The sequence below is a fragment of the Suncus etruscus genome, chromosome 4 (assembly GCF_024139225.1).
Source record: "Suncus etruscus isolate mSunEtr1 chromosome 4, mSunEtr1.pri.cur, whole genome shotgun sequence".
Lineage (NCBI taxonomy): Eukaryota > Metazoa > Chordata > Mammalia > Eulipotyphla > Soricidae > Suncus > Suncus etruscus.
In genome coordinates this window covers 18,249,679-18,276,132 of record NC_064851.1, presented here as the reverse complement: position 1 = coordinate 18,276,132, position 26,454 = coordinate 18,249,679, and the positions used below count along the sequence as shown (strand labels likewise).

The following is a 26,454-nucleotide window of genomic DNA, read 5'->3' as shown; positions in this document are numbered from 1 at the left end:
CCCCGCCTGGTGTCACACACAGGGAGCCAGCTTTTGCAAAGGATAGCCGGTTTTTATGCTCTGAAGTCCCTCCCTGAAAATGGCGTCTGGGCGAGCGAGGTTTCTGGAGGCTCTTTTTGCCCCACTCGCAAGAGTTTCACGCAAGAGGACAGTAGACAGACATAGACAGGTCACACTCACAGTCTTTCACAGCTGAGCCCCACTGGGCTGGTGTACTTTCGCGGATTTTCCTGTACTCCACTTATGAGTGAAATCACTTCTATTTATTCTTCCCTTGACTCACTTCACTCATCATAATACCTTTCAGTTCCATTCAAGTTGCTGTGAACTATAAGATTTCAACTTTCCTTAGAGCTGAGTGGTATTTCATTGTATTTATATACACAATTTCTTAAAAAATGTCTTTTTTTCCCCCATTGTTTTTGGGCCACATCCAGTGACACTCAGATGTTATTCCTGGCTATGCACTCAGAAATTGCTCCTGGCTAGAGGGACCATATGGAACACCAGGGGATCCAATCACTGTCCATCCTAGGTTAGCGTGCGCAAGGCCACACCCTATAGCTTGCGCCACCGCTCTAGCCCCAAGCTGATTTTCTTCAATTTACAATTGGGTTGTTTCCATGTCTTGGCTATTATGAATAGCACCACACTGAACTTTGGAATGAAAGTCTCTTTTTGAATTAATGTTTTCAAGTTTCCAGAGGAAAAAGCCAAGAATTGGAATCTTTGGGTCATACATGGAAGCTCTAGTTAACTTTCTGAGAAGTCTCCAAACAGTTTTCTGTGTTTGTGAAAGAAGGGCATTCCCACCAGCAATGAGTGATATTCCTGTTTACCATGTCCTTTCCTGCTAGCACTTTTTTTTCCTCCCCAGTTGTTTTGATACATACAGTTTTCACAAGTGTGAGGTGATGTCTCATATTACTCTGATTTTGATTTCCCTGGCATGTCATAATTGGTGGAGAACATGTTTTTTGTTTGTTTGTTTGTTTGTTTTTGTTTTTGTTTTTGGGCCACATCTGGCAATGCTCAGGGGTCACTCCTGTCTCTGCGTTCAGAAATTGCCCGTGACTTGGGGGACCATATGGGATGTCGGAGATAGAACCCAAGTCCGACCTGAGTCAGCCATGTGCAAGGCAAACGCCCTCCCGCTGTGCTGTCGCTGCAGTCCTCATTAATATTTTTGTACCAATTTAATGAAAACGTGGGCTATTGCTGGCTTAATTTACAGGGATTGCACCTGTGGTGCTGGGATAGAACCTGGGCCTCCCACAGGCAAAGCATATGTTCTGTTCCTCAGAGCCTTCTCCTCAGCCTTGTTTACTTGGTCTTTGGTTTTACCTCCAAAACACTGTTCAGGAACAGTGGTGATAGTAATAGTCCTTGTAGTTTTCCTTAGTCTAATGGACAGGAAGCATCATTCTGTGGTATTAGAGTGAGTGCTTAGCCATAGGCACACTCTGAAACCTTTAAGTTGTTTCCAGTTAGGAACCCCTGTTAGTTTTACCCTTAAGAGTACTTTTACGGCCGGAGAGATAGCATGGAGGTAAGGCATTTGCCTTTCATGCAGAAAGTTTGAATCCCAGCATCCCTTATGGTCCCCCGAGCCTGCCAGGAGTGATTTCTGAGTGTGAAGCCAGTAGTAACCCCTGAGCGCTGCTGGGTGTGACTCGAAAACCAAAAAAAAAAAAAAAAAAAAAAAAAAAAGAAACCTTTTACATAAGTGTTGTTTTCCTATCTCTGATATGATTTCCTTTGGATAAAGTTTCAGAGACTCTTGATATCATTACCAAATTGTTAGGGTATAATTTCCTCATGGTTAAAATGATAAGGGATATTATATATTGGTGGACACCACTTCTGCTTCTACATTTAAGAAATAGAAATGTGGGTTGGAATGATAGCACAGTGAGTAGGGCATTTGTCTTGCATGCGGCAGACCTGGGTTCGATCCCTGGCATTCCATATGGTCCCCCGAGCCTGCCAGGAATAATTTCTAAGTGCAGAGCCAGAACACCACTGGGTGTGGCCCAAAAATAAAAAAACAAAACAAAACGAAACAAAAAAAAACCAAAATGTACAAATATCCAGATCCATTACTATTCTCACTGTGATAATAGGAAGCAGAGCGCGAGGATGATGAAAACTCTTTGAGGAATGGTCTTAGCCATCCTGGTTTAGGTTTTAGGTCATAAATGCATCACAGACATCAGGTGAGCTCTCTGGGTTGTAGAATTTGGTGTGGCAGGTTCCCTTGAGGTGTGTGGGGTGTATCCACACGAGGCTAATAGAGTTTACTTCCTTGTGTTCACACTGAGGCTTGGTGATAATAAGCTAGACCTAGGAACCAGATGAGAGCTGGAAGAAGATGAAGCAAAAGCTAATTGGACACTTGTGTAGGGGAGCTCTTCTGTAATTTCGCACTCAGCCCTGGAAATCAACTGAGGCAAATTTGTGTGGTCTCAAGTAGCAGTTGCTGCCAAAATGCTGCATCTAGAAACAGTAAGATTTCGAATATCTTTTTTTTGTGTGTTTTGGCCATCACCTGGCAGTGCTCTGGATTCCTCTTGGCTCTGAGCTCAGGGGTCACTTCTGGCAGTGCTGAGGGACCATATGCAGTGCAGATGATTGGACTAGAGTTTGCTGCATACAAAGCAAGTACCTTAACACTTGTACTATCTCTCTAGCTTCTCTAATTCTTTCTTAATGTTCATACCGTATTGTGGGCCTTTTTTTTTGGGGGGGAGAGGGCGTTTGGACCACAAGCTACAATGCTCAGGGTAGTAGGGTCTACTCCTGCCTCTGCACTCAGGAATCATTCCTGGCAGTGTTCAGTAGACCGGCCATATGGGATGCCAGGATTGGACCTAGGTTGGCACTATTGCTTCAGCTCCCTTTTTTGGTATTTTTGAGAGGAGAGTGTCTTCTTATGTTTAGGATTTGGATATTTACTGAAATTTGTTGGAAGTTTGCAGAGATTTGCTGAAGTTCCATGTATATTTCTCTATTTCCTTTAGTTTCAGATACTTCATCAAGATGAATCAAATAAAAGAGAGAAGATTAAGACAAAGGGCATTGACTTTGAAGGTGATCAGAGAGATGAAGTAGGAGATGCTGTTCAGAAAGTTTACAGTGCAACCGGATGTTCAGTTAGTATTTATCATGCAATAATAATAATAATAATAATAAATAATAATAATAATATTGATTTAGTCCTAGAAATTGGCTGTTCATAGTTTACTTGCTATTTTTTTTGTTTGTTTGGTTTGTGGGCTACACCTGGTAGCGCTCAGGGGTTACTCCTGATTCAGTGCTCAGAAATGGTTCCTGGCAGGCTTGGGCGACCAGAAGAGATGCTGGAGATTGAACCTGGGTCGGTCCACATGCAATGCAAATGCCCTACTATGCTGTGCTATTGTTCCGGCTGTTACCTGCTAGTTTTGATTCACCACTCAGACATCCAAGATAGCCCAAATGGTTCATATTTGTAATTGGACTGGGGCATAATGATAACAGTGAGAGCTGGCTCTTCATTTTGTTTGTTTATCTGTTATTGCTGAAAGTCCTAAGGAAGTATTTGGATTTACTTGTTTCTGACTAGTGTTTACATTAGGGGCTTATAAAGGTGATTTATTTATATTAGTTATTTTAGATAACCAAACTTACTGAAAATAAGTAAACCGACTTGCTAAAACAAGTTTGTAATGGAAAAGATTCCCAATGGAAAAGATTCTTTTCTTAAGTCTCAACTGTTACATCATTTTGTTTATGAAATTGTTGAAGTAGATATAGGTGGAAAAGTATACCCAAGAGTCTTGAAGTGATGCTTTGTTTCTTGGATAGGATTTTAATTTGATCGTCCAAAACCTGGAAGCTGAAAATTATAATATTGAATCTGCAATAATTGCTATGCTTCAGATGAACCAGGGAAAAAGAAATAGTAAGTACATGATTGATATTTATATGATTTCAAAATGTAACAGTGTTTTTGCAGGTACTTACTTTTAATCAAGCTACACGCATTTAATCACACATTAACTGTTCACTCAGAAATTTTTTTCAATTGAGCACTATATAAGACATTTTAAGGCATTTATATGTAGGCATTTTTACCAAGTTGTAGGCCTGTATTGAAGGTGATTGTAGTTAGATAACCAGTTAGTTTAATAGTGCACACAGGAGTAGGGATGTCCAGATTGCTAGGGTAATGTACAGGTTTACTAGACCAGTTTTGGAGGGATGGGAAGATTGTCCTTTTAAAAATGCTTCTCTTATAGAGCCAGGATGGTAACGGAAATAAAATGAAGAGAAAATTTGCCTCATTTTTGGTGTTTGGCCACACCCATCTGTACTCAGAGCTTAGTCCTGGCTCTGGTACTCAGGAATTGCTCTTAGTGGTCTCAGGGACCATATGGGATACAAGGGATTGATCCTAGATCAGCCATGTGCAAGGCAAATGCCCTACCTCCTCACTGTACTATTGCTCTGTCCCTCCCTCCACCTCATATTTAAATGAATCAAGTATCAAATAATGATAATTCATTTTATTTTGCGTGAAGTGATTTTAACTGTGACCCAGGAGTGAAAGTAATTTATTTATAGTGACTGAAGTAACATTGCCAGTATTATTCTTGGCAGTAGAGTTTCTTGTATCTTACTATCTTACTGTTTCTTACTATAATTTTTTCTATTTACTGTGCTTTCTTAGATCTCTCTGAGTAGCTTGATCTTTGTAGTGCTGGAACAATCTTATTCAGATTCTTAACCACCTGCTGTGTTGTATACATATGACTACTAGAAAAAAGGCCATGCTGCATTTTAACTTTCTGTAATAAAGTGTTTTTTTTAAACTTAAATAAGCCATATATGACTGGTAGTTACTGTGTTGGACAGCACAACATTAGAGCTTATTTTTTTCTTTTTTGTAGCATTAATTAAATATTTCCCCCGAAACATTGATGTTAATACTGACTTAAGGAACTGGAAAGGTAGTACTGGGTTAAGGTGCCTGCCTTGCATATGGCTGACCCCAGTTAGATGTCTGGTACATTAGATCTCTGGTGCATATGTTCTCTACCCAGCATTGCCAGGTGCAGCCCTGGAATCCCCCAATACCTTGCATCTGAGCCTGCAAACATGGCTGGGGTGAGCTGGGTGATCCTTGGCACTGCAGGACTCAAGCAACATCATATCCTCAGGCCCACACATTGAATTACAGACAATGAACTGTCATCAGGTGAGACCCCTGGGTCTTCTGAGTATTCCTTAGGAACACCGCCCCCATAACTACCCACACCCCAATCTTCCAGCCAGAAAAAAAATCTCTCTCTCTCTCTCTCTCTCTCTCTCTCTCTCTCTCTCTCTCTCACACACACACACACACACACACACACACAAACAGACCATGTACTTTGCTGATGGGAAGTTGGTGATCAGGCTAGTCATCAGGTGTTTTATCATTTATCTTCCATATTTTATCAAATTTCCCCCTATTTTCTCTCTGTTTTGACTTTACTAAAATTTACCTCAAGGAAATTTGCTTTTCAGGTGAGAGTCTCTTGGGAACTAGGTAATTTTTTAGTATCTTAATAATAATCATATTGTGTATCTTAGTTTCTTAATTTTAATAAAAATCTATTCCTTTGCAAGATTCAGAGGAGAATGTGGAGTCCAGTGGTCGAGTGCTGAAGCCATGTGGTCCATTATGGGAGGAGGGCGGCAGTGGCGCCAAACTCTTTGGAAATCAGGCCTTAAGTGAATGCAGGACTGAAAACAGCCAGGCACAGACTAGCCCTAGTGAAGAAAACAAAGCAAATAAGAATCAGCTCCAAAAGGTAAGAAAGACAGACTGCCAGGGCACTCATTGGTGGGCCGCTGAAATTCAGTGGCAGTGGTGGGAACTAGGAACTAACTTTTATGACTTAAGCTTGATTTATAAAGTGGTTATTGTGGAACCTAGTAGGCACACACAAAGGTTCTTAAGCGGAGTGAAGGTCATGCTTTTTCTGAGTTGTGCCGTGTCCTTTGGAAGGAAACAGCCACCAAAGTGGCGTCTTGTACGCCTGTGATAGTCTCTTCACACTGTCCGAATGTTTCCGTGTCTATTATAAAATCCTTTTTTTGGGTTCTTGGTTTGTTTTTGTAAATTCAGTCTTCTGCACTTTTTGTATAAATTTTAGCATTCTTTCCTGGTTATAATCTCAGTGGAGGAATTTATATGGTTAAAAAGCGTGGAATTTGAATCTTTTTAAGGCATTTTGGTAAATTGTCAAGTGTCCCCAGAAGGGCTATATATTGTCCTACCAGTAGTGTTTGACACTTCATTATACCAAGCTTGGAATAAATTTTTTTGTTTTTGTTTTTGTTTTGTTTTTGGGTCACACCTGGCAGCACTCAGGGGTTACTCCTGGCTCTATGCTCAGAAATCGCTCCTGACAGGCTCAGGGGACCATATGGGATGCTGGGATTTGAACCACCGACCTTCTGCATGAAAGGCAAACGCCTTACCTCCTTGCTATCTCTCCGGCCCCAACCTTGGAATAATTTAAAGATTTTCACCAAGCACTTCTCAGCTCAAAATGCAACATACTGTAAAAAAAAAAAAGGCACGTAATTATATGCAATTTAGAAAGTATCCTGTGACATTTTTGCGTTATTGCTGGGCGAGGTTAACGTTTAATAATAAATTATTTTTCCTAAACTATCTCAGCCTGGATATACAAAAAAATTTGGGGGGGGGGGTCACAGCTGGCAGCGCTCAGGGGTTAACATTTAATGATAAGTTATTTGGAGTTGGTGGAATACATTTTTCCTAAACTATCTCAGCCTGGAAATACAAAAAAAATTTTTTTGGGGTGAGTCACAGCCGGCAGCGCTTAGGGGTTACTCCTGGCTTCATGCTCAGAAATTGCTCCTGGCAGGCTCGGGGGACCATATGGTACGCCGGGTTTTGAAGCAATGACCTTCTGTATGAAAGGCAAACGCCTTACCTCCATGCTATCTCTTCGGCCCTGGAAATAAAAACTTTGATGTAAATTTGAGCACTTAATGAAAATGAATCATTCTTGCCTTGGTCAGTGTGTTGTCTTATTTTTGTGAAAAGGCAGTGAAATCTGCCATGTTGCTTACTCATCCAACCCTTTCATCTTTCAGGTCACAAACAGACAGAGGAGAGAACAACAGAGACTGGAGAAGAAGAAGCGGCAGGAGGAGCGGCATCGCCACAAAGCCCTCGAGAGCAGGAGTAGCCACAGGGACAGTAACAGGAGTGAGGCAGACGTGAATACACAGGTCACCTTGGTGAAGACCTTTGCTGCACTCAACATCTGACTCTCAGCCTTCTGGGCATCCTAAGAAGCGAGTGGAAATGGGGAGCCGTATACCAGACTTTCCAGTGAGGCCCTCCTTTTACAGACACGACCCTCCAAATCTACATAAGCTCACACACTGACTTAGTTTCCTTCAAGTTGCCTCTTTTTGTTCCAAATTTTGTTAGTGATAATGCTTTGTTTTATGAAAGTACAGTGAAGCCATTCATGTTCAAATTAAAATACTGAATTAACGTAGCAGTAGATAGGATTAGGACAGAAAAGTTTTATATGTCTCCCCACATCCCCTAAAGAAATCAGAGTTCAGTCACCTTGGGATCTTTCCTTTGTACTTGGCGCAAATTTTGAGTAATTGTTTATAAAATAGCTTAGATTAATTGTTGATTAGAAATTCGGAACAGTAAATTCCTTCTTTTTTATTTTAAACAGATATTAATATACAGAATAGTTTATAAACATTCTCCAGCTCAGGAACATGTTTAGTATTACTTTCCTTCTAATTCAAGTTAATCCAGAAAATAATTGAAGAAGTATTTTCCCAGAGTAATTGGATATGGGGCTGTGGCCTAGAGTCAGAGTGGAAATTTCACAGCTACCTTCTCTCATTCCAAATTCTGAGGTTACTTCAGAAGGGCTGCAGGTGCTGTTAGTGGTTTGTACTTGAGCCAGCTGATAAATGTGCTGACTGTTGACTGTTTTGCAGACTGTCGCTGGTATTGAATTTTTGGGGACTTGTTTTTTGACAAAGGGAAGACAGTATGTTACTGCTTCTGGTAAAGTTCTGGGATTCTGATAATATGGAATTCATAGTGGTAGAAGGAGAAATAAGGAGATTGCTGAGGTTATGCCTAAGAAGTCTATATAAGTTTGTTTTTTTTTTTTCTGGAGGGAAATGTATGGTAGAATATCTAAGGTTTTTTTATGTTCACAATTGAAGTAACTTATTTTCTTTCTTACTATTCTAGATTTAGAAAGATGCCTTGAGAGCGAAATAAAAGGCAAAATGACCTATGGCTAAATGTTTTAGTATTACGAAAATTATGCACTTTCTTTCTTGAGGCTCATTTTTTTTTTGTTTGTTTGTTTTTTTTTTTTTTTTTTTTTTTTTTTTTTTTTTTTGGTGGGGTTTGATGCTGGAAAATTCCGTAGGATCCTCTATACATTGTCAGTGACTTAGTTTGGGTTTTTCAGCCAGAAAGCATACTTTTGTCTGAGGCCTTTGAATGATATCACAGTTCTAAAATGGACAAGTTTGGGCAGCGGATGGATGTAAGCTTTAAAACTCATGCCAGTCTTGGTTGAAGTTTGCTAGTCTTGGTCAGTCTCTACCATTGGAGATCCTTACATTGGACAAATATAGATACTGAGTCAAAAGGTAAATTGTTTTTTCCCCTACCCCTGTCAAGTTTTAAATGATAAAAGTTCCAAGGCAAAGGGTAAACTTACCAAAGCAAACAATGAAAACCAACAGTCCCCCTCCCCTAATCAACTTTGACACTTACAGTCCTATCTTTGTCTAGACTAGCTTTGGTTTCATTGAATCATCTCTGTCGGCAGGGATATATTCTCTTCGGTTTTAATGATGTGTATTAATTTTCTGTTTGTCTGACTCTGGTGACTTTTTGTGGTGGAGCAGCAATAGTCTCTTGGAATTCCTCCCAGGACATTGTGGTCGGGTTTCTTCCTGGTACAGTACATTGTTTATGTAGCAGATTTAGGAATTGCGTGGCATTTTTCATTGCTGAGTCCTGACTTTGAGGCTCCAGTTTTAATCCAAACAGGTGAAGAGTCTGCATTGCCTTACTCTCTCCATGGGAGTAAGGGCCATTGCTTTAGGGGCTGCTACTCTCCTAATTTTCACCTTGTTACTGAGTCCTCACTATTGCCGGGCTTCTTTGCTGGAACACTTTTCTTGTCTGTATATCATACTGCACAAGTGCAGGAATTGCAACCCTTTTATAAAGGTCAAGACTGTCTAGCAAAAAATACAGCAAATTTAGGAGTCAGAAAAAGCTTAAGAGAGATAAAAGGACAGAAGTAGTGAAATTACTTGTATGGCTAATGAAGGCAGCTTTGGGCCCCCAGGGCCTTAGAAGTTTTAGATACTGCTAAAAAAGTTAATAAAGAAGATTGGGCACTTTGATTTATAAGTTATTCTGATGTAGATTTTTAAAAACTAATCATATGTCTTCAGGAAATTTCTTCTATTACCAATTACAGTTTCCCAGTTACAACTGATCTGTGTTTAGTAGGATAGGGGTAGAGGTAGCCAGCTGTAGTGAAGTCGTTTAGCTAAATGGTTTTTTCACCTTCTCAATTGCTCTGCAGTGTGAGGTAGAAGGATCAGTAAATGTGATTGCCTTTGTAGGCACTTCACAGTCATTCTGTTGGCAACCTGAATAGAGACACAGTATGTGTAGTCCTCAAAAGAACAATTCCAGTAGCTGTTTCCTAGTAAGTAGTTCCTAGCACAGTCTGGATTAGGAATTGCATATTGTTTCACTTCAGGGTCATATCTTGGCTAATATAGATTTACTTTTCATGGGACTGCATTGGTAACTATAGTGTGAGGCCAGGAGAAAGGGGATGACGCCTCTAGCTGCTTGTTAGTTTTCTAAATTGTATATAAAGGTTTTATGGATTTAAAAAAAATTTTTTAAAGGTTAAATAAAATTTCAGTGGCAACAGTTTATACTACAGAGGTAGATGTAAACAATGTAGAACCACACCTAATAAATAATGTTGCCACAAGGAGATAATAGAGATAGAATGTACACGTGTATTTAACTTTCAATAATATGAGCATAAGCTTTCAGGAGTCAACTTTGAAGAATTGTGGCAGAAAGAATCCCAACTGTTCACTAAGGTTGTCTCTAGTTTCTTTGGTACACATGGAAAACACTTGCAAACCCATTTTTATTCGAGGGCTTGTGAAGTGGGATTTCACTAGTGGAAGAGCTCAAACTGGACTCGAGGGCCCCCTGCATAGATAGTTGTTTCTTGCCTGCCTCCCCAGTGAAGTTCCACAGAGTGAAATGGTTTGGCTCTGTGGGGACATCTCCTGTGGGGCAGGGCTGTTCATATATCAAGTAGGAAGTTATCAGGTGGACTTTTGTCATTGAACTGGACTTATGGGTAGTCCCTGTTGTCACCGTTCAGTTTCTCTCAGTCTGAGAAACTCTCTCAGCTCTGCCTGGGTTTTACCGGGTTGCTGGAGAATGCTATCAGTTTACCTCAGTGAAACGGTCGGCTCAGATAGCCTGTCAGTTAAAGGAAACCTCGATTCCTGGTCAGAGTTGACTAAAAAAATCATCCCGACCAAAAGGTCTCTGTGGGCTGGATGGTAACGGCGCTACTGAGCTTCAGTGTGCCTTGCCTGTGCCCTGATTCCCCTGGTGGGCGGATGCCTCCTCTCTTCACCTTGTTTACCTCAAAGGCTCTGTCTGTTTGTAGCAAACCCATAGACTCAGCCTGCTGCCGTTTGTCTGCGAGCCTCTCTATTTGCCCCTCGTTCACCTCAGCTTTCAGAGCAGGGATTGCTAAACTCCAGGATCTTCTGACAGTTCTGGATGATTTAATTTTTTTTTTTTTTTTTTTTTTTTTTTACAAAGTCTGCTTCCTTGGCTCTAAAGCAAAAGATACATTTCCTCTGACATTGGTGAAGTGAGTCTGTTGGCACTTTTCCGATCTTCTGCTGCCATGTGAGGGGAAATGGAGGGTTGGTTTAACATGGACGCAGTGAAGCACCATGCAGACTTGCATGATATGGGCTTCCCAGTGTGCCCGCAGGGCTTGGCCCACATGCACACGCTGGGCCCTGTGGACTGCCTGGACCTGTATGTCCCAAGGTGAGTTGTCCTGTCAGAACCCTCCTAAGGATTTAGTTTTTGGAGTGTCTATCTTGGTTAACACTACTTTGTATCTTGATTAAGACATTTCACAGCCTTGCAAAGTTACTTGAGAAGGGGCTGGTATCAGTAAATGATGTATCTCAATAAATGCACGATCTCCTGCATGATGACTGTATTTTAAGCAGGACATACCTGTGACGCACAACTTCCGCCCGTGCACTGGTGGCACGGCGGCTGATGATCACTAGTCTGCCCAGTCCTCCGCATGTTGACCTCTGATTTCCTGCTGCCAGCTGTTGGTGACAGACTGATCACTTGAGCCCTATCACAAGACTTCGCCTGTGGCCGAGCCCCTGCCAGGTTCTTATCCCCTTTTGAGAGGTCCTGGTACAGGACCCTCTCATTTCTGGCTCTGTGGTTGGTTTCCCCAGACAGGAAGAGCCTCAGTCTTCCTCCTGCCTTCCCAGCATCTTTCATCAACATTGAACATCTTCCATTAGAAGAAGAATACAACCCAGCCTGAGTCTGACTTCAAGCCTTCCGCGTTCTTCTTGCTAATATAGATGTGCTGATGCACAAGTCTCCTTTACGAGGAAGGGCCAGAGTGTCCTGGGAGCATATCAGGGGCCTTCCCAGGTTCAAGAACGGTTCCTCTCTTTTTTCCTAATTGCACTATACTTGTTCTAGCTTCAGTCTGGAGATATTTAAGACCTCCATGGGGTCATGATTCATAGACTTAGCAAGTCTTGCCTTACCTATGGAGCTTGACAGGGAGAGATGTGACCATTGTCTCATATCCATAGTTTTCATTCCCTCTTTATGTTGTTAATTTCCTCAGATTGTGTTAATATGAACCATTTTATTTTTTATTTACCAAAGTACTTCACTTGGCTATTTGCAGTGTTTTCAAAACCAAATGTTTCTTTTGTGTGTGTGTTTTTAATCTTCAATACTTGGTGCAATAGAAGCTGCAAAGATGTGCCACTTTATCTATGAAACAGAATTTTGTATACCAATAAATTCTAGTTTAAAGACAAAGTTTCCAGTTTTTGTCACTGTTGGACTCCTGTTTGGGTACTTGGGACCAGAAGAAAAGAGGAAAAGTCCTTTTGGGAGACCTTTACCTGCCATTTATTTGAGTGGTGTGCCCAGGTGTGTTCAGTGTGCTTTCAGTAGCTTTAGGACGTTGGCAGTGCCACCAATGAGGTCTGTATAGTCAAGATTTGTGTGAGAGATGTGGCTCAGTGGCCAAGCACATACCTTGCACATGAGACCTCTCTGTTCCACTCCTGGCTCTGAAGGAAAAAAGAAAAATATGTGGCTTATCCTGATTCTTTATGGGCACTGCCAGGAATGATCCCTGAGCACAGAGCCAGCACTAAATCCCAAGCATTGCTAGAAATGGCCCATCTCATCTCCCAACCCCTAGAAAAAGACCTGCATGCTAGTTAAAAACATGTTTGATATTTATAGGTATCTGCTTGTGGAGCAGCTTTGCTGCCTCCTGGGGTTTCCAGGGCTCTGAACATGGAGTGATTTATTAGGAGATACAGACTGCCTGAGACAACTCTGGGCAGTAGTGATGGGCCAAGAACTCCCCTGGATGAGGTCCTCAGGAGAGGGAGGGAGAAAGCAGCCGCAGAGAAGACATAGGAACCCCTGAGCATCACCAGCGGGGACACAGTCATATGATTGTTTCCTCTCATTCTTGTATTTGCACTCATGGAGCAGCCACCACCTTTGACTGACTCCCTGGTGTCAGGGCCCAGAAGGTATTTGGTTAATCCCTGAATGAAATGAAAGAAGATCCCAGTTCCTGGTAAGTAGTTACCTATTGGTCATCCTCGTGTGACTTTTGTCTCTGTACATCACTGAGATACTTCTGGGTGCGCAAACACTGAATGATCCTATAGCTTGCGAGGCAGCCTAGTTATGGACCCTGTTACCTAGTTCAGATTCTTTTCAAAGATCCTGCTAGGACCAAAGTGATATACAGTACTTCCTTCTTCCTGCATTGGCCAGTGCTGATGGTTTCCTTAATTTCACCCTTTTAGCAATTCATCTGGGGCAGGTACTACCTGTTAGGCTGGCTTATGTTTGAAGAGCTTCCTGCCTGGGTCTAGAGAATTGCACTGTCCTTTTGTTTATGAAGTTGAACAAGTCTGTAAAAACAATTAATGGGACCAGTGGGTAAGGCATTTGCCTTGCACAAGGCCAACCTGGGCTTGATTTCTGACATCCTGTATGGTTCCTGAGTACTGTCAGGGGTAATTCCTGAGCACACAGACAAAAGTATCTCCTGAACATCGCTGGCCCCCTCCCCAAAATTTTCCACGTTGGAGAAATTTGTCAGAACCCCATATGATAGAACTTAGACATCAAGATATTTAGTTTAGGGCTAGTGGTAAAAAACACTTGCCTTGTGTGAGATCTCAAATTCTTTGTGTTCTGTTCTTTGTGCTGCCCTGTATCACCTTGTTGATCCTGGCAGTGCAGTTTGTGGTTCCCCTGTGCTACAATTATTGCCACTCAGGTAAGCATTGCAACTGAAAGCAGCATAGCCAAGCATATGACACCATCCCCAGAACTACAATGAGCAGGAAAATGGGAGAAATGATACTAGGTTCTTATCAGTATATCCACCCACCCAGACAGCTAAGAATTCATCCAACATTTACGTAAGCCCATGCTATGTGTGACAAAGGTGGACTGAATCAGAGGTGGACACGGTTAGGAAAAATTCCCAGTCTAGAGACTGGAGAGTACAGTGGATGAGGTGCTTGCCTTGCACAGAGCCAACCCATGTTGGATCTCTACACCCGTATATTCCCCTGAACCTGCCAGTACAGGGGAACCAACCCCTGGTGAATGGGGCCTAAAGCAGGGGTACTGTGAGGATTAAGAAAACAAGATAGACATAAGAGAAAAGCAAGGGATTGGATATCATAGTCTGTGGGCAAAGTCCTGAGTGTTTTCCATGTACAATATATATTGTTTAGAACCTGTAAACACAGGATGAAGGGCAAATATTAATAACTGCCTATCTATTGCTAATCTAACCTAATTTTGCCTTTACATATCAAAGGGGCCTGGAATAGCTAAAGCAAAAATTTGGATTGTCTTCTGGGAGAGGTGGCAGACAAATGAATACAGGACTTCCACCAAGAAGGTGCTTTCTAAGTGTGTCTGCATTCTGAGAATTAGTAATTATGGGTCCCCAAATCACCTTTTTAGCTCCTCTCCTCAGCTTGTCATCTTTCTAGCGAAGATTATGTATTTCCTGGATGTCTGTATATCCAATATGCCAGGAGTGATCCTTGAGCACAGAGCCAGGAGTAAGCCTGGAGCATCTTGTGGTATGGCCCCAAAACAGAACATAAAATGTTCCCAATCTAGGAGCATGAGTGGACCTGGAACTTTGACCCAGAGAGGTCATATGCTAAAAAAATAAAAGGAGGCATTGACATGTTGATTGCAGAGGAAAATCTAGGAAAGATTGGTGGGTGAGGTGTCATTTGTATGGATTAGACAGCAAAACAGAGATGGAAGTAGTATGCAGTAGAAGCAGACAGCAAAAGCAAATCCTCAGTCATTTGTCTCGGCTATGAAGACAGGGTTTGTAAAGGGTGGTGAGTTTAGAGAAAGACTGGGAACTTCTTCTAACGCTTGTCTAGGGCCTTTCGTACTGAGGATGGCCACAGTGCTTGTTTAACAAGTTCTGAAAATTGTATCCTGCTCCTTTGTGCCTGTCCTCTGCAGTGTTGGGAGTTTACCGTGTCTTTGCTGACCTTGGAATGCGTGACAGGGACAGCCCTTGATGTAAAGTACTGCACATCATCTCTGCAGGTTTGCCTACTGCCTCTGTGGGACGTCAGCTCTGAAGATTAATGATACTCAAATGTACCACATAACATAAAATAGCACTCAAGGTTATGAGTCATGGGGATATTCAAATCTAGATAGTGTTTCTCAAATGCTGCTTCCTTGAAACAATTCTAATTTGCTATATATTATACCTGCAGTTGAACATATTTCTCTTGTATGAAGGTCCCAGGACCCACTCACATCGACTCTTGGCTGACCAGGTCATCAATTGATGCTAGGACCCAAGTATATTGTGCTTTGGTACTGTGGTGCTGGGGATCTAGACTGGGTGAAGTACTTGCAGTCCATCTCCCTAATCCCCGCATTACCTCCCTGACTTCCTACACACTTCTTTAGCATCTATTGGGTGAGGGATTGACTTTTGGTTCTGCCACTCATTTAAGCTCGATTACTTCATGTTATGTGGAATAATGGATGTATACTTTGGACTGGTGACATGCCTGCCTCAGATCTCCATCATCCAGCAAAGAGCCAGTAGCCAAGAATGAGCTTTATGCAGTATTCTGCTTTTCAGTGGTGACACTACAAAGCAGCAGATGAATGACCATAAAATATTTTGTGGGGTGAATTAGGAGGGCCCTTCTGGTGATTCTCAGGCCTAAGGATGCACAGCTGCTCAGGCCTGGTAGTATCAGGAATGATCTGGGCTACACTGTCAGTACTTAGGGGGCTTCCAGGGCCAACCCAGTGATACTTGAGGGACCATGTGGTGCTAGGGATTGAATTGGCATTGGCCTCATGCAAGGCATGCGCTTTAAGCCCTCTTGGTACCTGTCTCCAGCTCCATGACCAAGAAATCAAAGTTGGTTGGAAATTCATTCGAGAATGCCAATGTAACTAGAACTTTAAATCACATATGCAGAGCGTTTTTATTATTATTATTATTATTATTATTATTATTTGGTTTTGGGGTCACACCTGGCAGGCAGCGCTCAGGGGTTACTCCTGGCTCTACACTCAGAAATTGCTCTTGGCAGGCTCTAGATCCATATGGGATGCTGGGGTTTGAACCACCGTCCTTCTGCATGCAAGGCAAACTCCCTACCTCCATGCTATCTCTCTGGCCCCTCAGAGTGTTATTTACCCAGACACGTTGTTAATACATTTTGTTAGGGAAAAACGGTATAGAAACAAAAAACTAAGTAAATCCTTCCAAATTGCAGAGAAAAACTATGAAACATTTGGTTGCCAGTCTCTTCATCATTGATCTATTCTCCCTCTCCATCTCATTTTTAAATTCACTGCCCCTTTTATTCAATGAATTAATAAACATTAAAACACTTTGTGCTTGGCAGATGCCCTGTACTTAGTGATAGCAAGTCTTGTTCTTTAACAGCCATTCATTCATTCATTCATTCACTGACAGAACATGAATATGGATAATGTGCTAGGGATTGTTTTGTATGTTTTCACACACGCCTACCTCATCACAGCCAACTGTCAGAGAACTGTCATAGTTTGATTTGATAAATGCCAAAACTGAGATTGTGGCCATATATCAATGCACTTTATTTTTTATTCTTTTGGTTTTTGGGTCACATCCGGCAGCGCTCAGGGGTTACTCCTGGTTCTATGCTCAGAAATCGCCCCCGGCAGGCTTGGGGGACCATATGGGATGCCAGGATTTGAACCACTGTCCTTCTGCATGAAAGGCAAACACCTTACCTCCATGCTATCTCTCTGGCCCCATCAATGCACTTTAGATTTTAATATGTGTACAAGTCTGGGGGGGGCATCTGGTTAGCTTCTGGATCCTGACTCAGCAGGCAAGGATGGCGTCCAAGATTTCGATATTTAATTAAAAAAATTTTTTTTTGCTTTTGGGTCACACTTAGTGGTGTTCAGGACTTCTTGTTCTGCACTCAGATATCACTTTTGACAGTGCTTGGGGAAACATATTATATGGGATACTGAGGATCAAACCCAGGTTGTCCACTTGCAAGCCCTACCCACTGTACTTTTGCTGCAGCTCAAGATACTGTATTTCTAACCATTCCTCTCGCAATGCCAGGCTTTGAAGCACTGCACAGATCATTGTTGCTAAGTGTCAGAGCCAGGGTCTGTACCAGGATCCTCTGGTCCTGAGTTTAGGTTCTTATAATTGATGCTTTCCACAAATCTGTCACCAGAGTGTATGCAGCATAAATATGCATGCATGCTACAGAGAATTCATTGACCAGAAATTTATTGATCCCTGGTGGGAAATGGGCTATTCCAGGCTCTTGGTCTTATGTTTGGCATTAATTTTGCCTCATAGTTATGGAAGGAAGGTCTCCAGGTACTTGTCTCTTTGATATCTAAATCCATCATGTCTGGACCATATGCTCTCAGCTTATGCTAAGGCACCATACTTTTAAGACGGTTGAACGGGTTTATTTGTTTATTTAGCAACTTGGTTATTGAAAATGCAAGGGGATGATTTCCTGAGATCAGAAACAACCCCTCTCCCATAAAGACAAATTCTGGTTTAAGTCAAATTTAGGTTTTGTCCTGTTACTTTTATAGAATAACACCAGAGGGCGCTTCAGGATCACGTTTTCCAACACATGCAGCTATCTTCACCCACCTTTTACCTTCAGTTTTTGCTTTATTTATTATTTCTTTTCATTTGTATTAAGACATCATGACCACAAAATTGTTCATAATAGAATATTTTTGTTTTTTTTTTTCGGCCACACCCGGTGACGCTCAGGGGTTACTCCTGGCTACGCGCTCAGAAATCGCTCCTGGCTTGTGGGACTATATGGGACACCAGGGGACCGAACTGCTGTCTGTACTAGGCTAGCGCGTGCAAGGCGCCAACCGCTCTGGCCCCAATAATAAGAGTTTCTTTTGTCATATAATGTTTCAATACCTATCTTATGACCAATGTCCCTCTCTCTCCATCAGTGTCCCAAGGATCTCTCTCAGCAGCCTGTCCCCTTAGCAGCAGTCCTGTAGCACATTTATTTCATATTACATGCAAAGAAATGGCAAATGTAATTATCAGAAAGTAATAGAAGTCAATCTGTGATGATTGATTACTAAGTGATTTTAACCAATATATAAATAAGATGTTAATTTGTTATTAAAAATGTATAAAGTTCCTTACCAAGTTAAGAGTAAAGCACACCTTTCTTAAACTAGTAGAGGGCAACTATTCGCAGCATTATTGTTTGTTTGTTTTGGTTTGGTTTTTGTTTTTGGGCCACACCCAGTGACGCTCAGGGGTTACTCCTGGCAACACGCTCAGAAGTCGCTCCTGGCTTGGAGGACCATATGGAACGCTGGGAATCGAACTGGGTCCCTCTCCGGTCAGCCACATGCAAGCCAAACACTTTACTATCGCCCCAACTCTGGGAAATTCTTATCAATGTTGTTTTTTTATTCCCCAGTTTTTGGGTCACACTCAGCAGCACTCAGGGGTTACTCCTGGCTCTATGCTCAGAAATCGCTCCTGGCAGGCTCAGGGGACCATATGGGATGACCTTCTGCATGCAAGGCAAATGCCTTACTTCCATGCTATCTCTCCAGCCCCTATCAATGGTTTCTTTAACTGTTATTTTGTCATCATATTTCCCTTCTTGTTCATCAGATAATCCTATGATTCTTATATATTTTTGTTGTTGAAGATATTTCTTAGTTCCCTAGTGTGTTGCTCATTTCTTGTCAATTTTCCACCTTCTCCTGTTTCTTTTTTTTTTTTTTTTTTTTTTTTTTTGGTTTTTTTGGGTCACACCCGGCAGTGCTCAGGGGTTATTCCTGGCTCCAGGCTCAGAAATTGCTCCTGGCAGGCACGGGGGACCATATGGGACGCCGGGATTCGAACCGATGACCTCCTGCATGAAAGGCAAACGCTTTACCTCCATGCTATCTCTCCGGCCCCTCTCCTGTTTCTTAGTGATTTCCTCCTTCTCATCTTGGAGCTCCTCAATCTTTTGAGCAACTTCCATTGTTCAGCTGATCAGAGCTTCTATTAACTTTTAAAATCTTGTTTAAAGAAAATTCATCACATAGTTGACATAATTGATCGTAATACATTTATTTTTAGATGGAAGCAAAGTTGTTGAAAAAATAGAAAAAAATAAAATGGTAGAGAAGAAAAAAGATAAAATACAGTAGCAAACACATTTGTGAAAATTATTGCATCTCCAATGAAGTCATTAATAGACTGGCAGAAGTTTTAGTAAGATCTTGTTGTTAGCTGTCCATCCTGTTAAATTGTCATCCTTTAGGGATGACAGCATCAAACAAATTAAGTTGTCTAGAAATTCAAAGCACAATTATTGATATGATTTTTAGGGGTTTGTACTCAGCTGGCAGGATCCTGTAAGAAGGCAGATATAGGGCAGGGGGGAGATGCCCACACTAGCTCCAAAGAACCCTGGTGACATACATCAGCCCTAAAACCTGCGTACTTAAAATTTGGTCAGATCGGTGTCCCTGAAAAGAGTTGTAGAGGGTCAGTGATGAGGCAGGGCCTTTAGGAAAATTGATTCTGTTTGTTTTTGTTTTGGGGCCACACTTGGTGACGCTCAGGGGTTACTCCTGGCTCTGCGCTCAGAAATTGCTCCTGGCTTGAGGGACCATATGGAACGCCAGGGATCTAACCACAGTCTGTTCTAGGTTAGCTGCGTGCAAAGCAAAAGCCTTACAGCTGCGCCAAGGCTCCAGCCCCTGGAGAAACTGATTCTGGATGCTGGAGGCAGCAAACATGGTTTTGGCAGGGCAAGGGCTTGGCCCACCCTCTCCTCTTGAAAGGTCCAGCTTTCTACTGCCTGGCCTATGTAGCCATACATACATGTTTATATCTCATTCAAGTAAAGAGTGAATCTATGGAGCTGGCCCAGTTCGAACATGGCGACTACATTTGTGGGTGAGCTTCTATTTACTTTTGATATCATCTATCATTTTTTTCATCTCTCATTTCCGACTGTAGTAGATTTTTCATTTGAGCTCTTAAAATTTCTTGCAATTGCTGACTACCTGTGTCATAATTTCTTTGAACTTTTTGACATCATCATAGTGTCTCTAAAGACACTGTCTGTCTGAGGATTTACTGGTGTTGTTTATGTCTTTGGAGATACTGGTTTTCACTCATTGAGCTAGGGAGGATTTCTACATGTTTCCCTATTGTTTTTCTAATTTCTTGCTGTGCTGAGGGTGAATATAGTTAGACTCACCCCCTCACCAGAAGATGCTGAGGGATTAAGCTAAGGTTTCTCTTTCTTCCTTTCCTAGGGTGGTGAAATAGCAGGCTGGTCAGGATCGAGTTATAGTATGGGCCTATTTACATGGGACATGTCAGGTGTGGGTGTCGAAGGAAGAGAGGGACTCACCTACTGTCCGTAGTAGGCCCAGTAATGTCAACTAAAGGCAGCCTCACTTGGGATGGCAAAGTAGCAGGCAGGAGATTCCCCAGTTCTTTATGTTAAAAACTGATCTTACCCGATGATACCAGAATAAAACCCATGACATCATTTGCATGTAAGGCAAAATGTTCTATAACTGAGCTCTGTTGTTCCAATTTGGGAGCCATCCTTGGTACTAGTATGAGGATTACTCCCAACTCTAAGCTCTAGGTCATTTCTCGGTGTATAGGGAACTGTGAGGTACTGGGGATTAAACCCTGGGCTTCAGTATTCAAAGCAGATGCTACCATTTCTTGACCCATCTTCTTGGTCCACTGATAATTTTTTTGTTTATTTTTGCTTTTGGACCACACCCAGTGTTGCTTAGTTGTTACTCTTGACTCTGCATTCAGAAATCACTCCTGGCATGCTCAAGGGGCCATGTGGAATGCAGGGGATTGAACCTGGGTCAACTACACACATGGCAAGTACTTTATCCACTTTTTTATGGCTCCAGCCTCCATGATTTTCTTTCTTTACTGATCTTTGATCACATCTGGTTGTTCTCCTGACTTACTCTTGGCTCTGCACTCAGGGATCACTTCTGGCAGGGCTTGGGGGACCATAAATTGCACTGAGGATGAACCTGGGTTGACTGTGTGCAAGTCAAGCACCTTACCCACTATACTATACTACCTCTCTGGTTCAACTATTGATTCTTTATTAAGGTTTTTATTGAGTTACAGCAGCAAAGCATTCATATCTGATTACCCTTCAATAATGTTTATTTTGGGCTGGAGAGATATCACAGCGGTAGGGTGTTTGCCTTACACGCAGTCAACCCAGGATGTGTGGCTGTTTGAATTCCAGCATCCCATATAGTCCCCTGATCCTGCCAGTAGCAATTTCTGAGCTCAGAGCCAGGAGCAATCCCTGAATGATGCCGGGTGTGACCCAAAAACCAAAACCAAATTAAAACAAAAACACAAAAATGATCATTTTATTTTTTTAGTTTTGGGGTAACAATCAGCAGTGCTTGGAGATAATCTCAGCTTGGTTACTATTTGTGCTATTTGAAAAAGCATGTGACAATGAGGATTGAATCTAGGTCTTCTGTATGCAAAGCATGAACTCAGCTCTTTGAGCCATCTTTCCAGCTCTAAACTTTTTTTGATAGCACAGATTAACTTCACGTTCGAAACAATATGAAGAGCATCCCTTTGATTTCTTTACACTTTCCTGTTCTCAAAGTCTTGAAGCTTTTGCATACCATAATAAAAAGGAGAAGAACAGTCATTGCGTGTCCACTGTGAGCCTGGCCTTGTGCAATGCCTTTATTACATCTCTTATCATACTGAGCAGGCACATCCCAACTCTGGAAGATTACATCAGTAGATCATATATACTAGAATCATTACACCTACGTTCACAGGAGTAGAAACTGCTGGAGCATAATACATGGCTTTGAGGCATTAATTCCACCTAGTGAGAATCCTTTGGTGCATTACAATCTCTTTGGCCTCTGGGTTAGTTCCATGATGTTGAAAACTTTCTTCTCTGTCAGGCACTTGGCCCTGCCCAGGCACCTGCCCTGGGCATATTCTGGGTTATGTTGACAATCACAGAGACAGAGAGTCAATGGTCAGTCAGATTCAGGCAGAAATGAACTTCCACTGGAATTGAAGAGACTCTCTCAGCTAGAACTTCCCTTATTTCTGGTTCCTGGATGCCTGTCCATCAAAGGTTGGCTCTGGATAAGATAATTTAGGGAGATTTTTCTAATTTGTCGTGTGGCAGACTTGAAAGACTGATAATATAGTGGGAGTAATTTTGATTGGAATTTTTTCTTTTCTATCTCTTTGTTGGTTTTGGGCCACACCTGTTATGCACCTGTACTATCTCTCCAGTACCTTAAAGCTATCATTTTTGGTTTGTTTTGTTTGCACCCAGAGGTGCATAGGGCTAAGCTGACTCTGCGCTAAGGGATGATTCTTTTTTTTGTTTGTTTGCTTGTTTTTTGGGCCACCCCCCGGTGATGCTCAGGGGCTACTCCTGGCTATGCACTCATAAATTGCTCCTGGCTTGGGGGACCATATAGGACGCCAGGGATAAGGGGTCATTCTTGACAGTAGCGCTGAGGATTAAACTCATACTGGCTGCTTTTAACACAAATTCTTTAACTCCTGTGCAATCATTTTGGCTTCTTGACTGGCATTTCTTATATTTCTTACATGACTGCATTGGGCAAGATGTAGTTTTTCCAGAAATTGCCATTATTGCCTTGGGAAGTATTTTTAGAATGTTAAAAATAATGGAGCTATAAAAGTTACTGGCATGGCCAATTCAAATCAAAGGATGATGTTGTCGCTGCATGCAGGAGTCATTCATGTGGGATTGGTGTTCCTTGTATGCCAAAGCTTAGCACCTTCTGATACATAGTAGGTGCTCAAAAAACAAAACAAAACAAAACAAAAAAAACAAAAAAGAATAACTGTAAACCAACACAATACCTTGGGGATAGATTTATAAATCTAAGAGTCCTTAAATTAAGAGGAAATACCATTCACAAGTAGGAATTGAGGAGCGGTTCAGTAAAAGGGGTGAAGGGTTCTGGGGCCCTGCTCTTGCTAAAGAGGTGCCTGCAGGAATAGAGAACTGTTGGGAGAAGGCAGAAGAAATTTCTGGAATCAGGGTGTTCGGCATCAGTGTTTCCTGGCTTGGGGCTCCAGCATGTGGAGGCTGGTCAGCCTTCGTCAGGCGGGGTGGGCCCAGAGCACAGCTTGTTGGGGTAGTTGGCATATTTGCGATCATAGGTGTCCAGGTTGCGGCGGAAGCAGAGAGCAGCCCTCCTGTCACACTCGCAGGTCTGACGCTGGCAGTCAGTTTTGCCGCCTACGTGTGAGACAGCAAATCAGGGACAGGGCAGCTTAGACCTCAGGCCCTCCCACACAAAGGGACTGAGCCTGGGCAGACTCAGCCACATTTTGCTGAAAGCCCTTTCTCAGGGGATGTTTGTGGGTGGGTGAGAAATAGGGGAGGGTTGCTGAGGCTCGGGTTGCTAGGGATGCTGGTGTAGCTCTGAACTGTTCTTTCTCCTTCTTCCCCCATGAAGCCCAGCAGGCCTTTCTCATCATGAGACTTGCTGATGGGCCTTTTTTTTTTTTTTTTTTTTTTTTTGGTGTTTTTGGGCCATACCCAGTGGTGCTAGAGGTTATTCCTGGCTCTGTGTTCAGAAATGGCTTCTGGCAGGCTCAGGGGACCATATGGGATGGGGGGATTGAACTAGGGTGGATCCTGGGTTGGCTGCATGCAAGGCAAGTGCCCTACTGCTGAGCTATTGCTCCAGGCCTCAGCTTCTGGGTCTTTAAATGTTTCCACAGGATCTGGGAGCATAATAGTTTCATTTCTGTGGCTCAAACAACTCTCAGAGTAGCCCAATTCCATTCCAGAGGCCACTTGGGAACTGGAGTGGGGATTTAGGGGGCTTGTACCTACATTCAATAGGTGGGTCTCACTTTTTTTGCAGATAGCTCAGCACCTGTGGACCTACACTTAGTCTGGGGGCAAAGGCTGGTATTAGGCATAGAGGCCCAAGAACTCCTCTGCTCTCTGGTACTCCAAATGCTCCAAGAGCATTTCTGACCCCTTTGGTCCTGTGAATGTAAATCACAGTTCTGCGACTGCCAGAGCCGCTCATGGCCACCTTCTCAGGTCTGCCTTTACACCCCACCAGGCCTCTGCCAGGTCTGAAATTAGAAGGTGTTGCCCAGTCACTAAGCTGGGAGATGAAGGAGATCCCTTTGTTAGATAGGGAGGGAGAAGCAGAGGTTTCTGAGAGCTAGACTATTTGTCCAGAGTCACACTGTGGGTGGAAATGAAGTCCCTAATAAAGTCCCTAAATGAAGTCCCTAAATGAGTTCCTAACCACTCAACCTCTCCACTCCCTGTCCCAGCCTGGAGGAAATCCACAGTGATGGGAGCCTGCAATGGCTCAGTCCACCTTGAGGATGGACGGCTATAGAAGCCAGAGCTGGATCCACATCAGCTGGTCCAAAGACTGGTCCTGCTTGCTCCTCTCATGGGTTTTTCTGAGCATTTGAAATTCCACAGCCCTTATGCTCCTTCCTAAGGACCCACTTAGGCCTGTGGCCTCCTCCTAGCTGCTGTGGCAGGAAGATGAACCTCAGCCTGAACCTGTGTGGAGGCTCTTCCCCAGGAAAGAGAGGGGTTCTAGGGAACCCTGGGCTTGATCAGGGTGGCCAAATGAGCCTTTCTCAAAGCTGGCTGCCCCCCTGGGAAATCCAGCTCTAGGAATGCTGACTCAAGGGGTACGCCAGCTCTCTCTGACCTCTCCAGAATCTGTTGCTGGGGTTTTTCAAGGCCCTGGGTGGGTATATAAGAGTTGGATTCCACAGGAGTGGGATTCAGTTCTGTTTCCCAAGTACCCCTCTTCCTCTCACTAGATGCTCTGGGGGCGGGGGGGCTAAGTGGAGGAGGTACAGGAGACCAGGGCAGGAACAGAGCGGTCTTTGGGGTCCCTAAAGTGGATTCTAGATGAACACCTGGACTGAGAGACAGACTTCCCTATGGTCACACAGTGCTGAGGCCTCAATCTTAGTCCTCCAGAGCTGCAGCCCCCCATTCCCATTTGGGTGGGTCTCTCACCGCAGAAGACGTTGCATTTGCTGGTAGAGAAGAGGTACCGCTCCATCTTGGGCTCACAGCCCAGCTTTTCCAGCCGCCCATAGCAGCAGTCGTGTGCGTGGCAGCACCTATGGGCATGGACCTGCTGGGTGCTGGGGGGCTAGGCCTGCTCTACCATGGCCCTCCCAAAGGCCTCTTGCCCAGAGCACACCTTCTGCCGGGTTACCCCTTACCAGTCTGTGGCGTCCACTGGCCAGTGGGAGCCCCCGATACCGCAGTAGCAGCCGTAGTCATTGTACTGTAGTGCCGACTTGCCCGTCATCCGCTCAATCATCACCCCAAACTGGACCAGGTTTCCGGCAGCCGGGGCCACTTGGGGAAGGAGGGCGAGGCCTCCGGAGTCTGGGGCCCCACCCGCTCCAACCAGCTTCCCCCAAGGTCCCCTCATATATGAGTCAAGACATTGCCTGAGTGTCTCTGCTCCCCACCCCACTCCCAGTAGTGCCCAAGCCTGATTGGGGTTCATATCTCCATGTTACCTACTGCTGGACCCCCAGTCCTTGTCCCCATGATGCAAGTGCATCCAGCCCACCTCACTCCCTCTCTCTAAAATATCCATCTCCCCCTGAGTGATCTTTGAGTGTGTTCTGATCTTTCCACTAGAGTCTCTTCCCTCCAAGGGCCCTCTGTCCCTGTCAAGTCCCAGAAGTGGCCTCCCTTCCAGCAGGATAGATCCAAGGGCCCAGTAGTGTAAATGGGGGTAGGGAGCCCCACCAATACCTCCCCATCACCTTCAACCCATCTGCAGCCTTCTCCCCCCTTAGCCAGCCCATGCTGCCCTCAGGAATACCCAAGTGTCAGAAGGAAGCAGTGCTTCCTTATTCCCAAGCCCTTTCCCAGGGCCAACCTCAGGGACATGTTGAGAGTTCTGAGTTCCTGGGCAAATGGGTTGGGGTCATGTTGGGGTCAGGTGAAGGTTGCTAGGGTCACTTACCTAGGAGGCACAAGAAGGTCAGAAGAGGGGGTGGTTTCATGCTGGGGAGGGGAGGTGACAGGAGCCAGATGCAGGAGAGGACCAGCAGGGGTGCTTCTGATCCCAGGGCACCTCCCCAATTAGTTAAATACCTGGGTCCTGTCCACTCCCCATCATTAACCCCCGAATGCCCAGTGATGCAATCTTGCTTCCAGGTCTTGGCCCTTGGGCCAAGTCCTGGGGGAGGGGTCAGCCTGGACCATGGACTCTGCTTCCAGGCATCTGGAGGTGGGGGTACCATCTGTGCCTCTCTCTTTCCTCTCTGTCTTCACCATCCACTAATCCTTCCATCACTGACAGCATCCACTGCCTGAGCGGGAGCAGGCTCTGCAAGTACATATTGCTGTTCTTTTCATCCCCATTCTATGGGCACAGTTCCT

At 43.6% G+C, this 26,454-nt stretch overlaps 2 protein-coding genes across 2 annotated transcripts in view; one reads left to right on the top strand and one right to left on the bottom strand.

Moving 5' to 3' along the window:
- Window positions 1-8,413, top strand: part of OTUD3 (OTU deubiquitinase 3) — a 44,019-nt gene extending 35,606 nt beyond the window's left edge. Inside the window, exons 5-8 of the mRNA XM_049772054.1 lie at window positions 3,021-3,152; window positions 3,847-3,943; window positions 5,653-5,837; window positions 7,156-8,413. Of these exons, the coding sequence (XP_049628011.1) occupies window positions 3,021-3,152; window positions 3,847-3,943; window positions 5,653-5,837; window positions 7,156-7,332 (591 nt within the window). The 3' untranslated portion in view covers window positions 7,333-8,413. The remainder of the gene's footprint in view (window positions 1-3,020; window positions 3,153-3,846; window positions 3,944-5,652; window positions 5,838-7,155) is intronic.
- Window positions 8,414-23,140: 14,727 nt separating this feature from the next.
- PLA2G2E (phospholipase A2 group IIE) lies at window positions 23,141-26,075 on the bottom strand. The gene is made up of 4 exons (XM_049772523.1): window positions 26,036-26,075; window positions 25,275-25,413; window positions 25,063-25,169; window positions 23,141-23,289 (listed from the first exon to the last, which is right to left on the bottom strand). The coding sequence occupies exons 1-4, from the start codon at window positions 26,073-26,075 to the stop codon at window positions 23,141-23,143; spliced, it is 435 nt and encodes a 144-aa protein (XP_049628480.1).
- Between the last annotated feature and the right edge of the window lie 379 nt (window positions 26,076-26,454).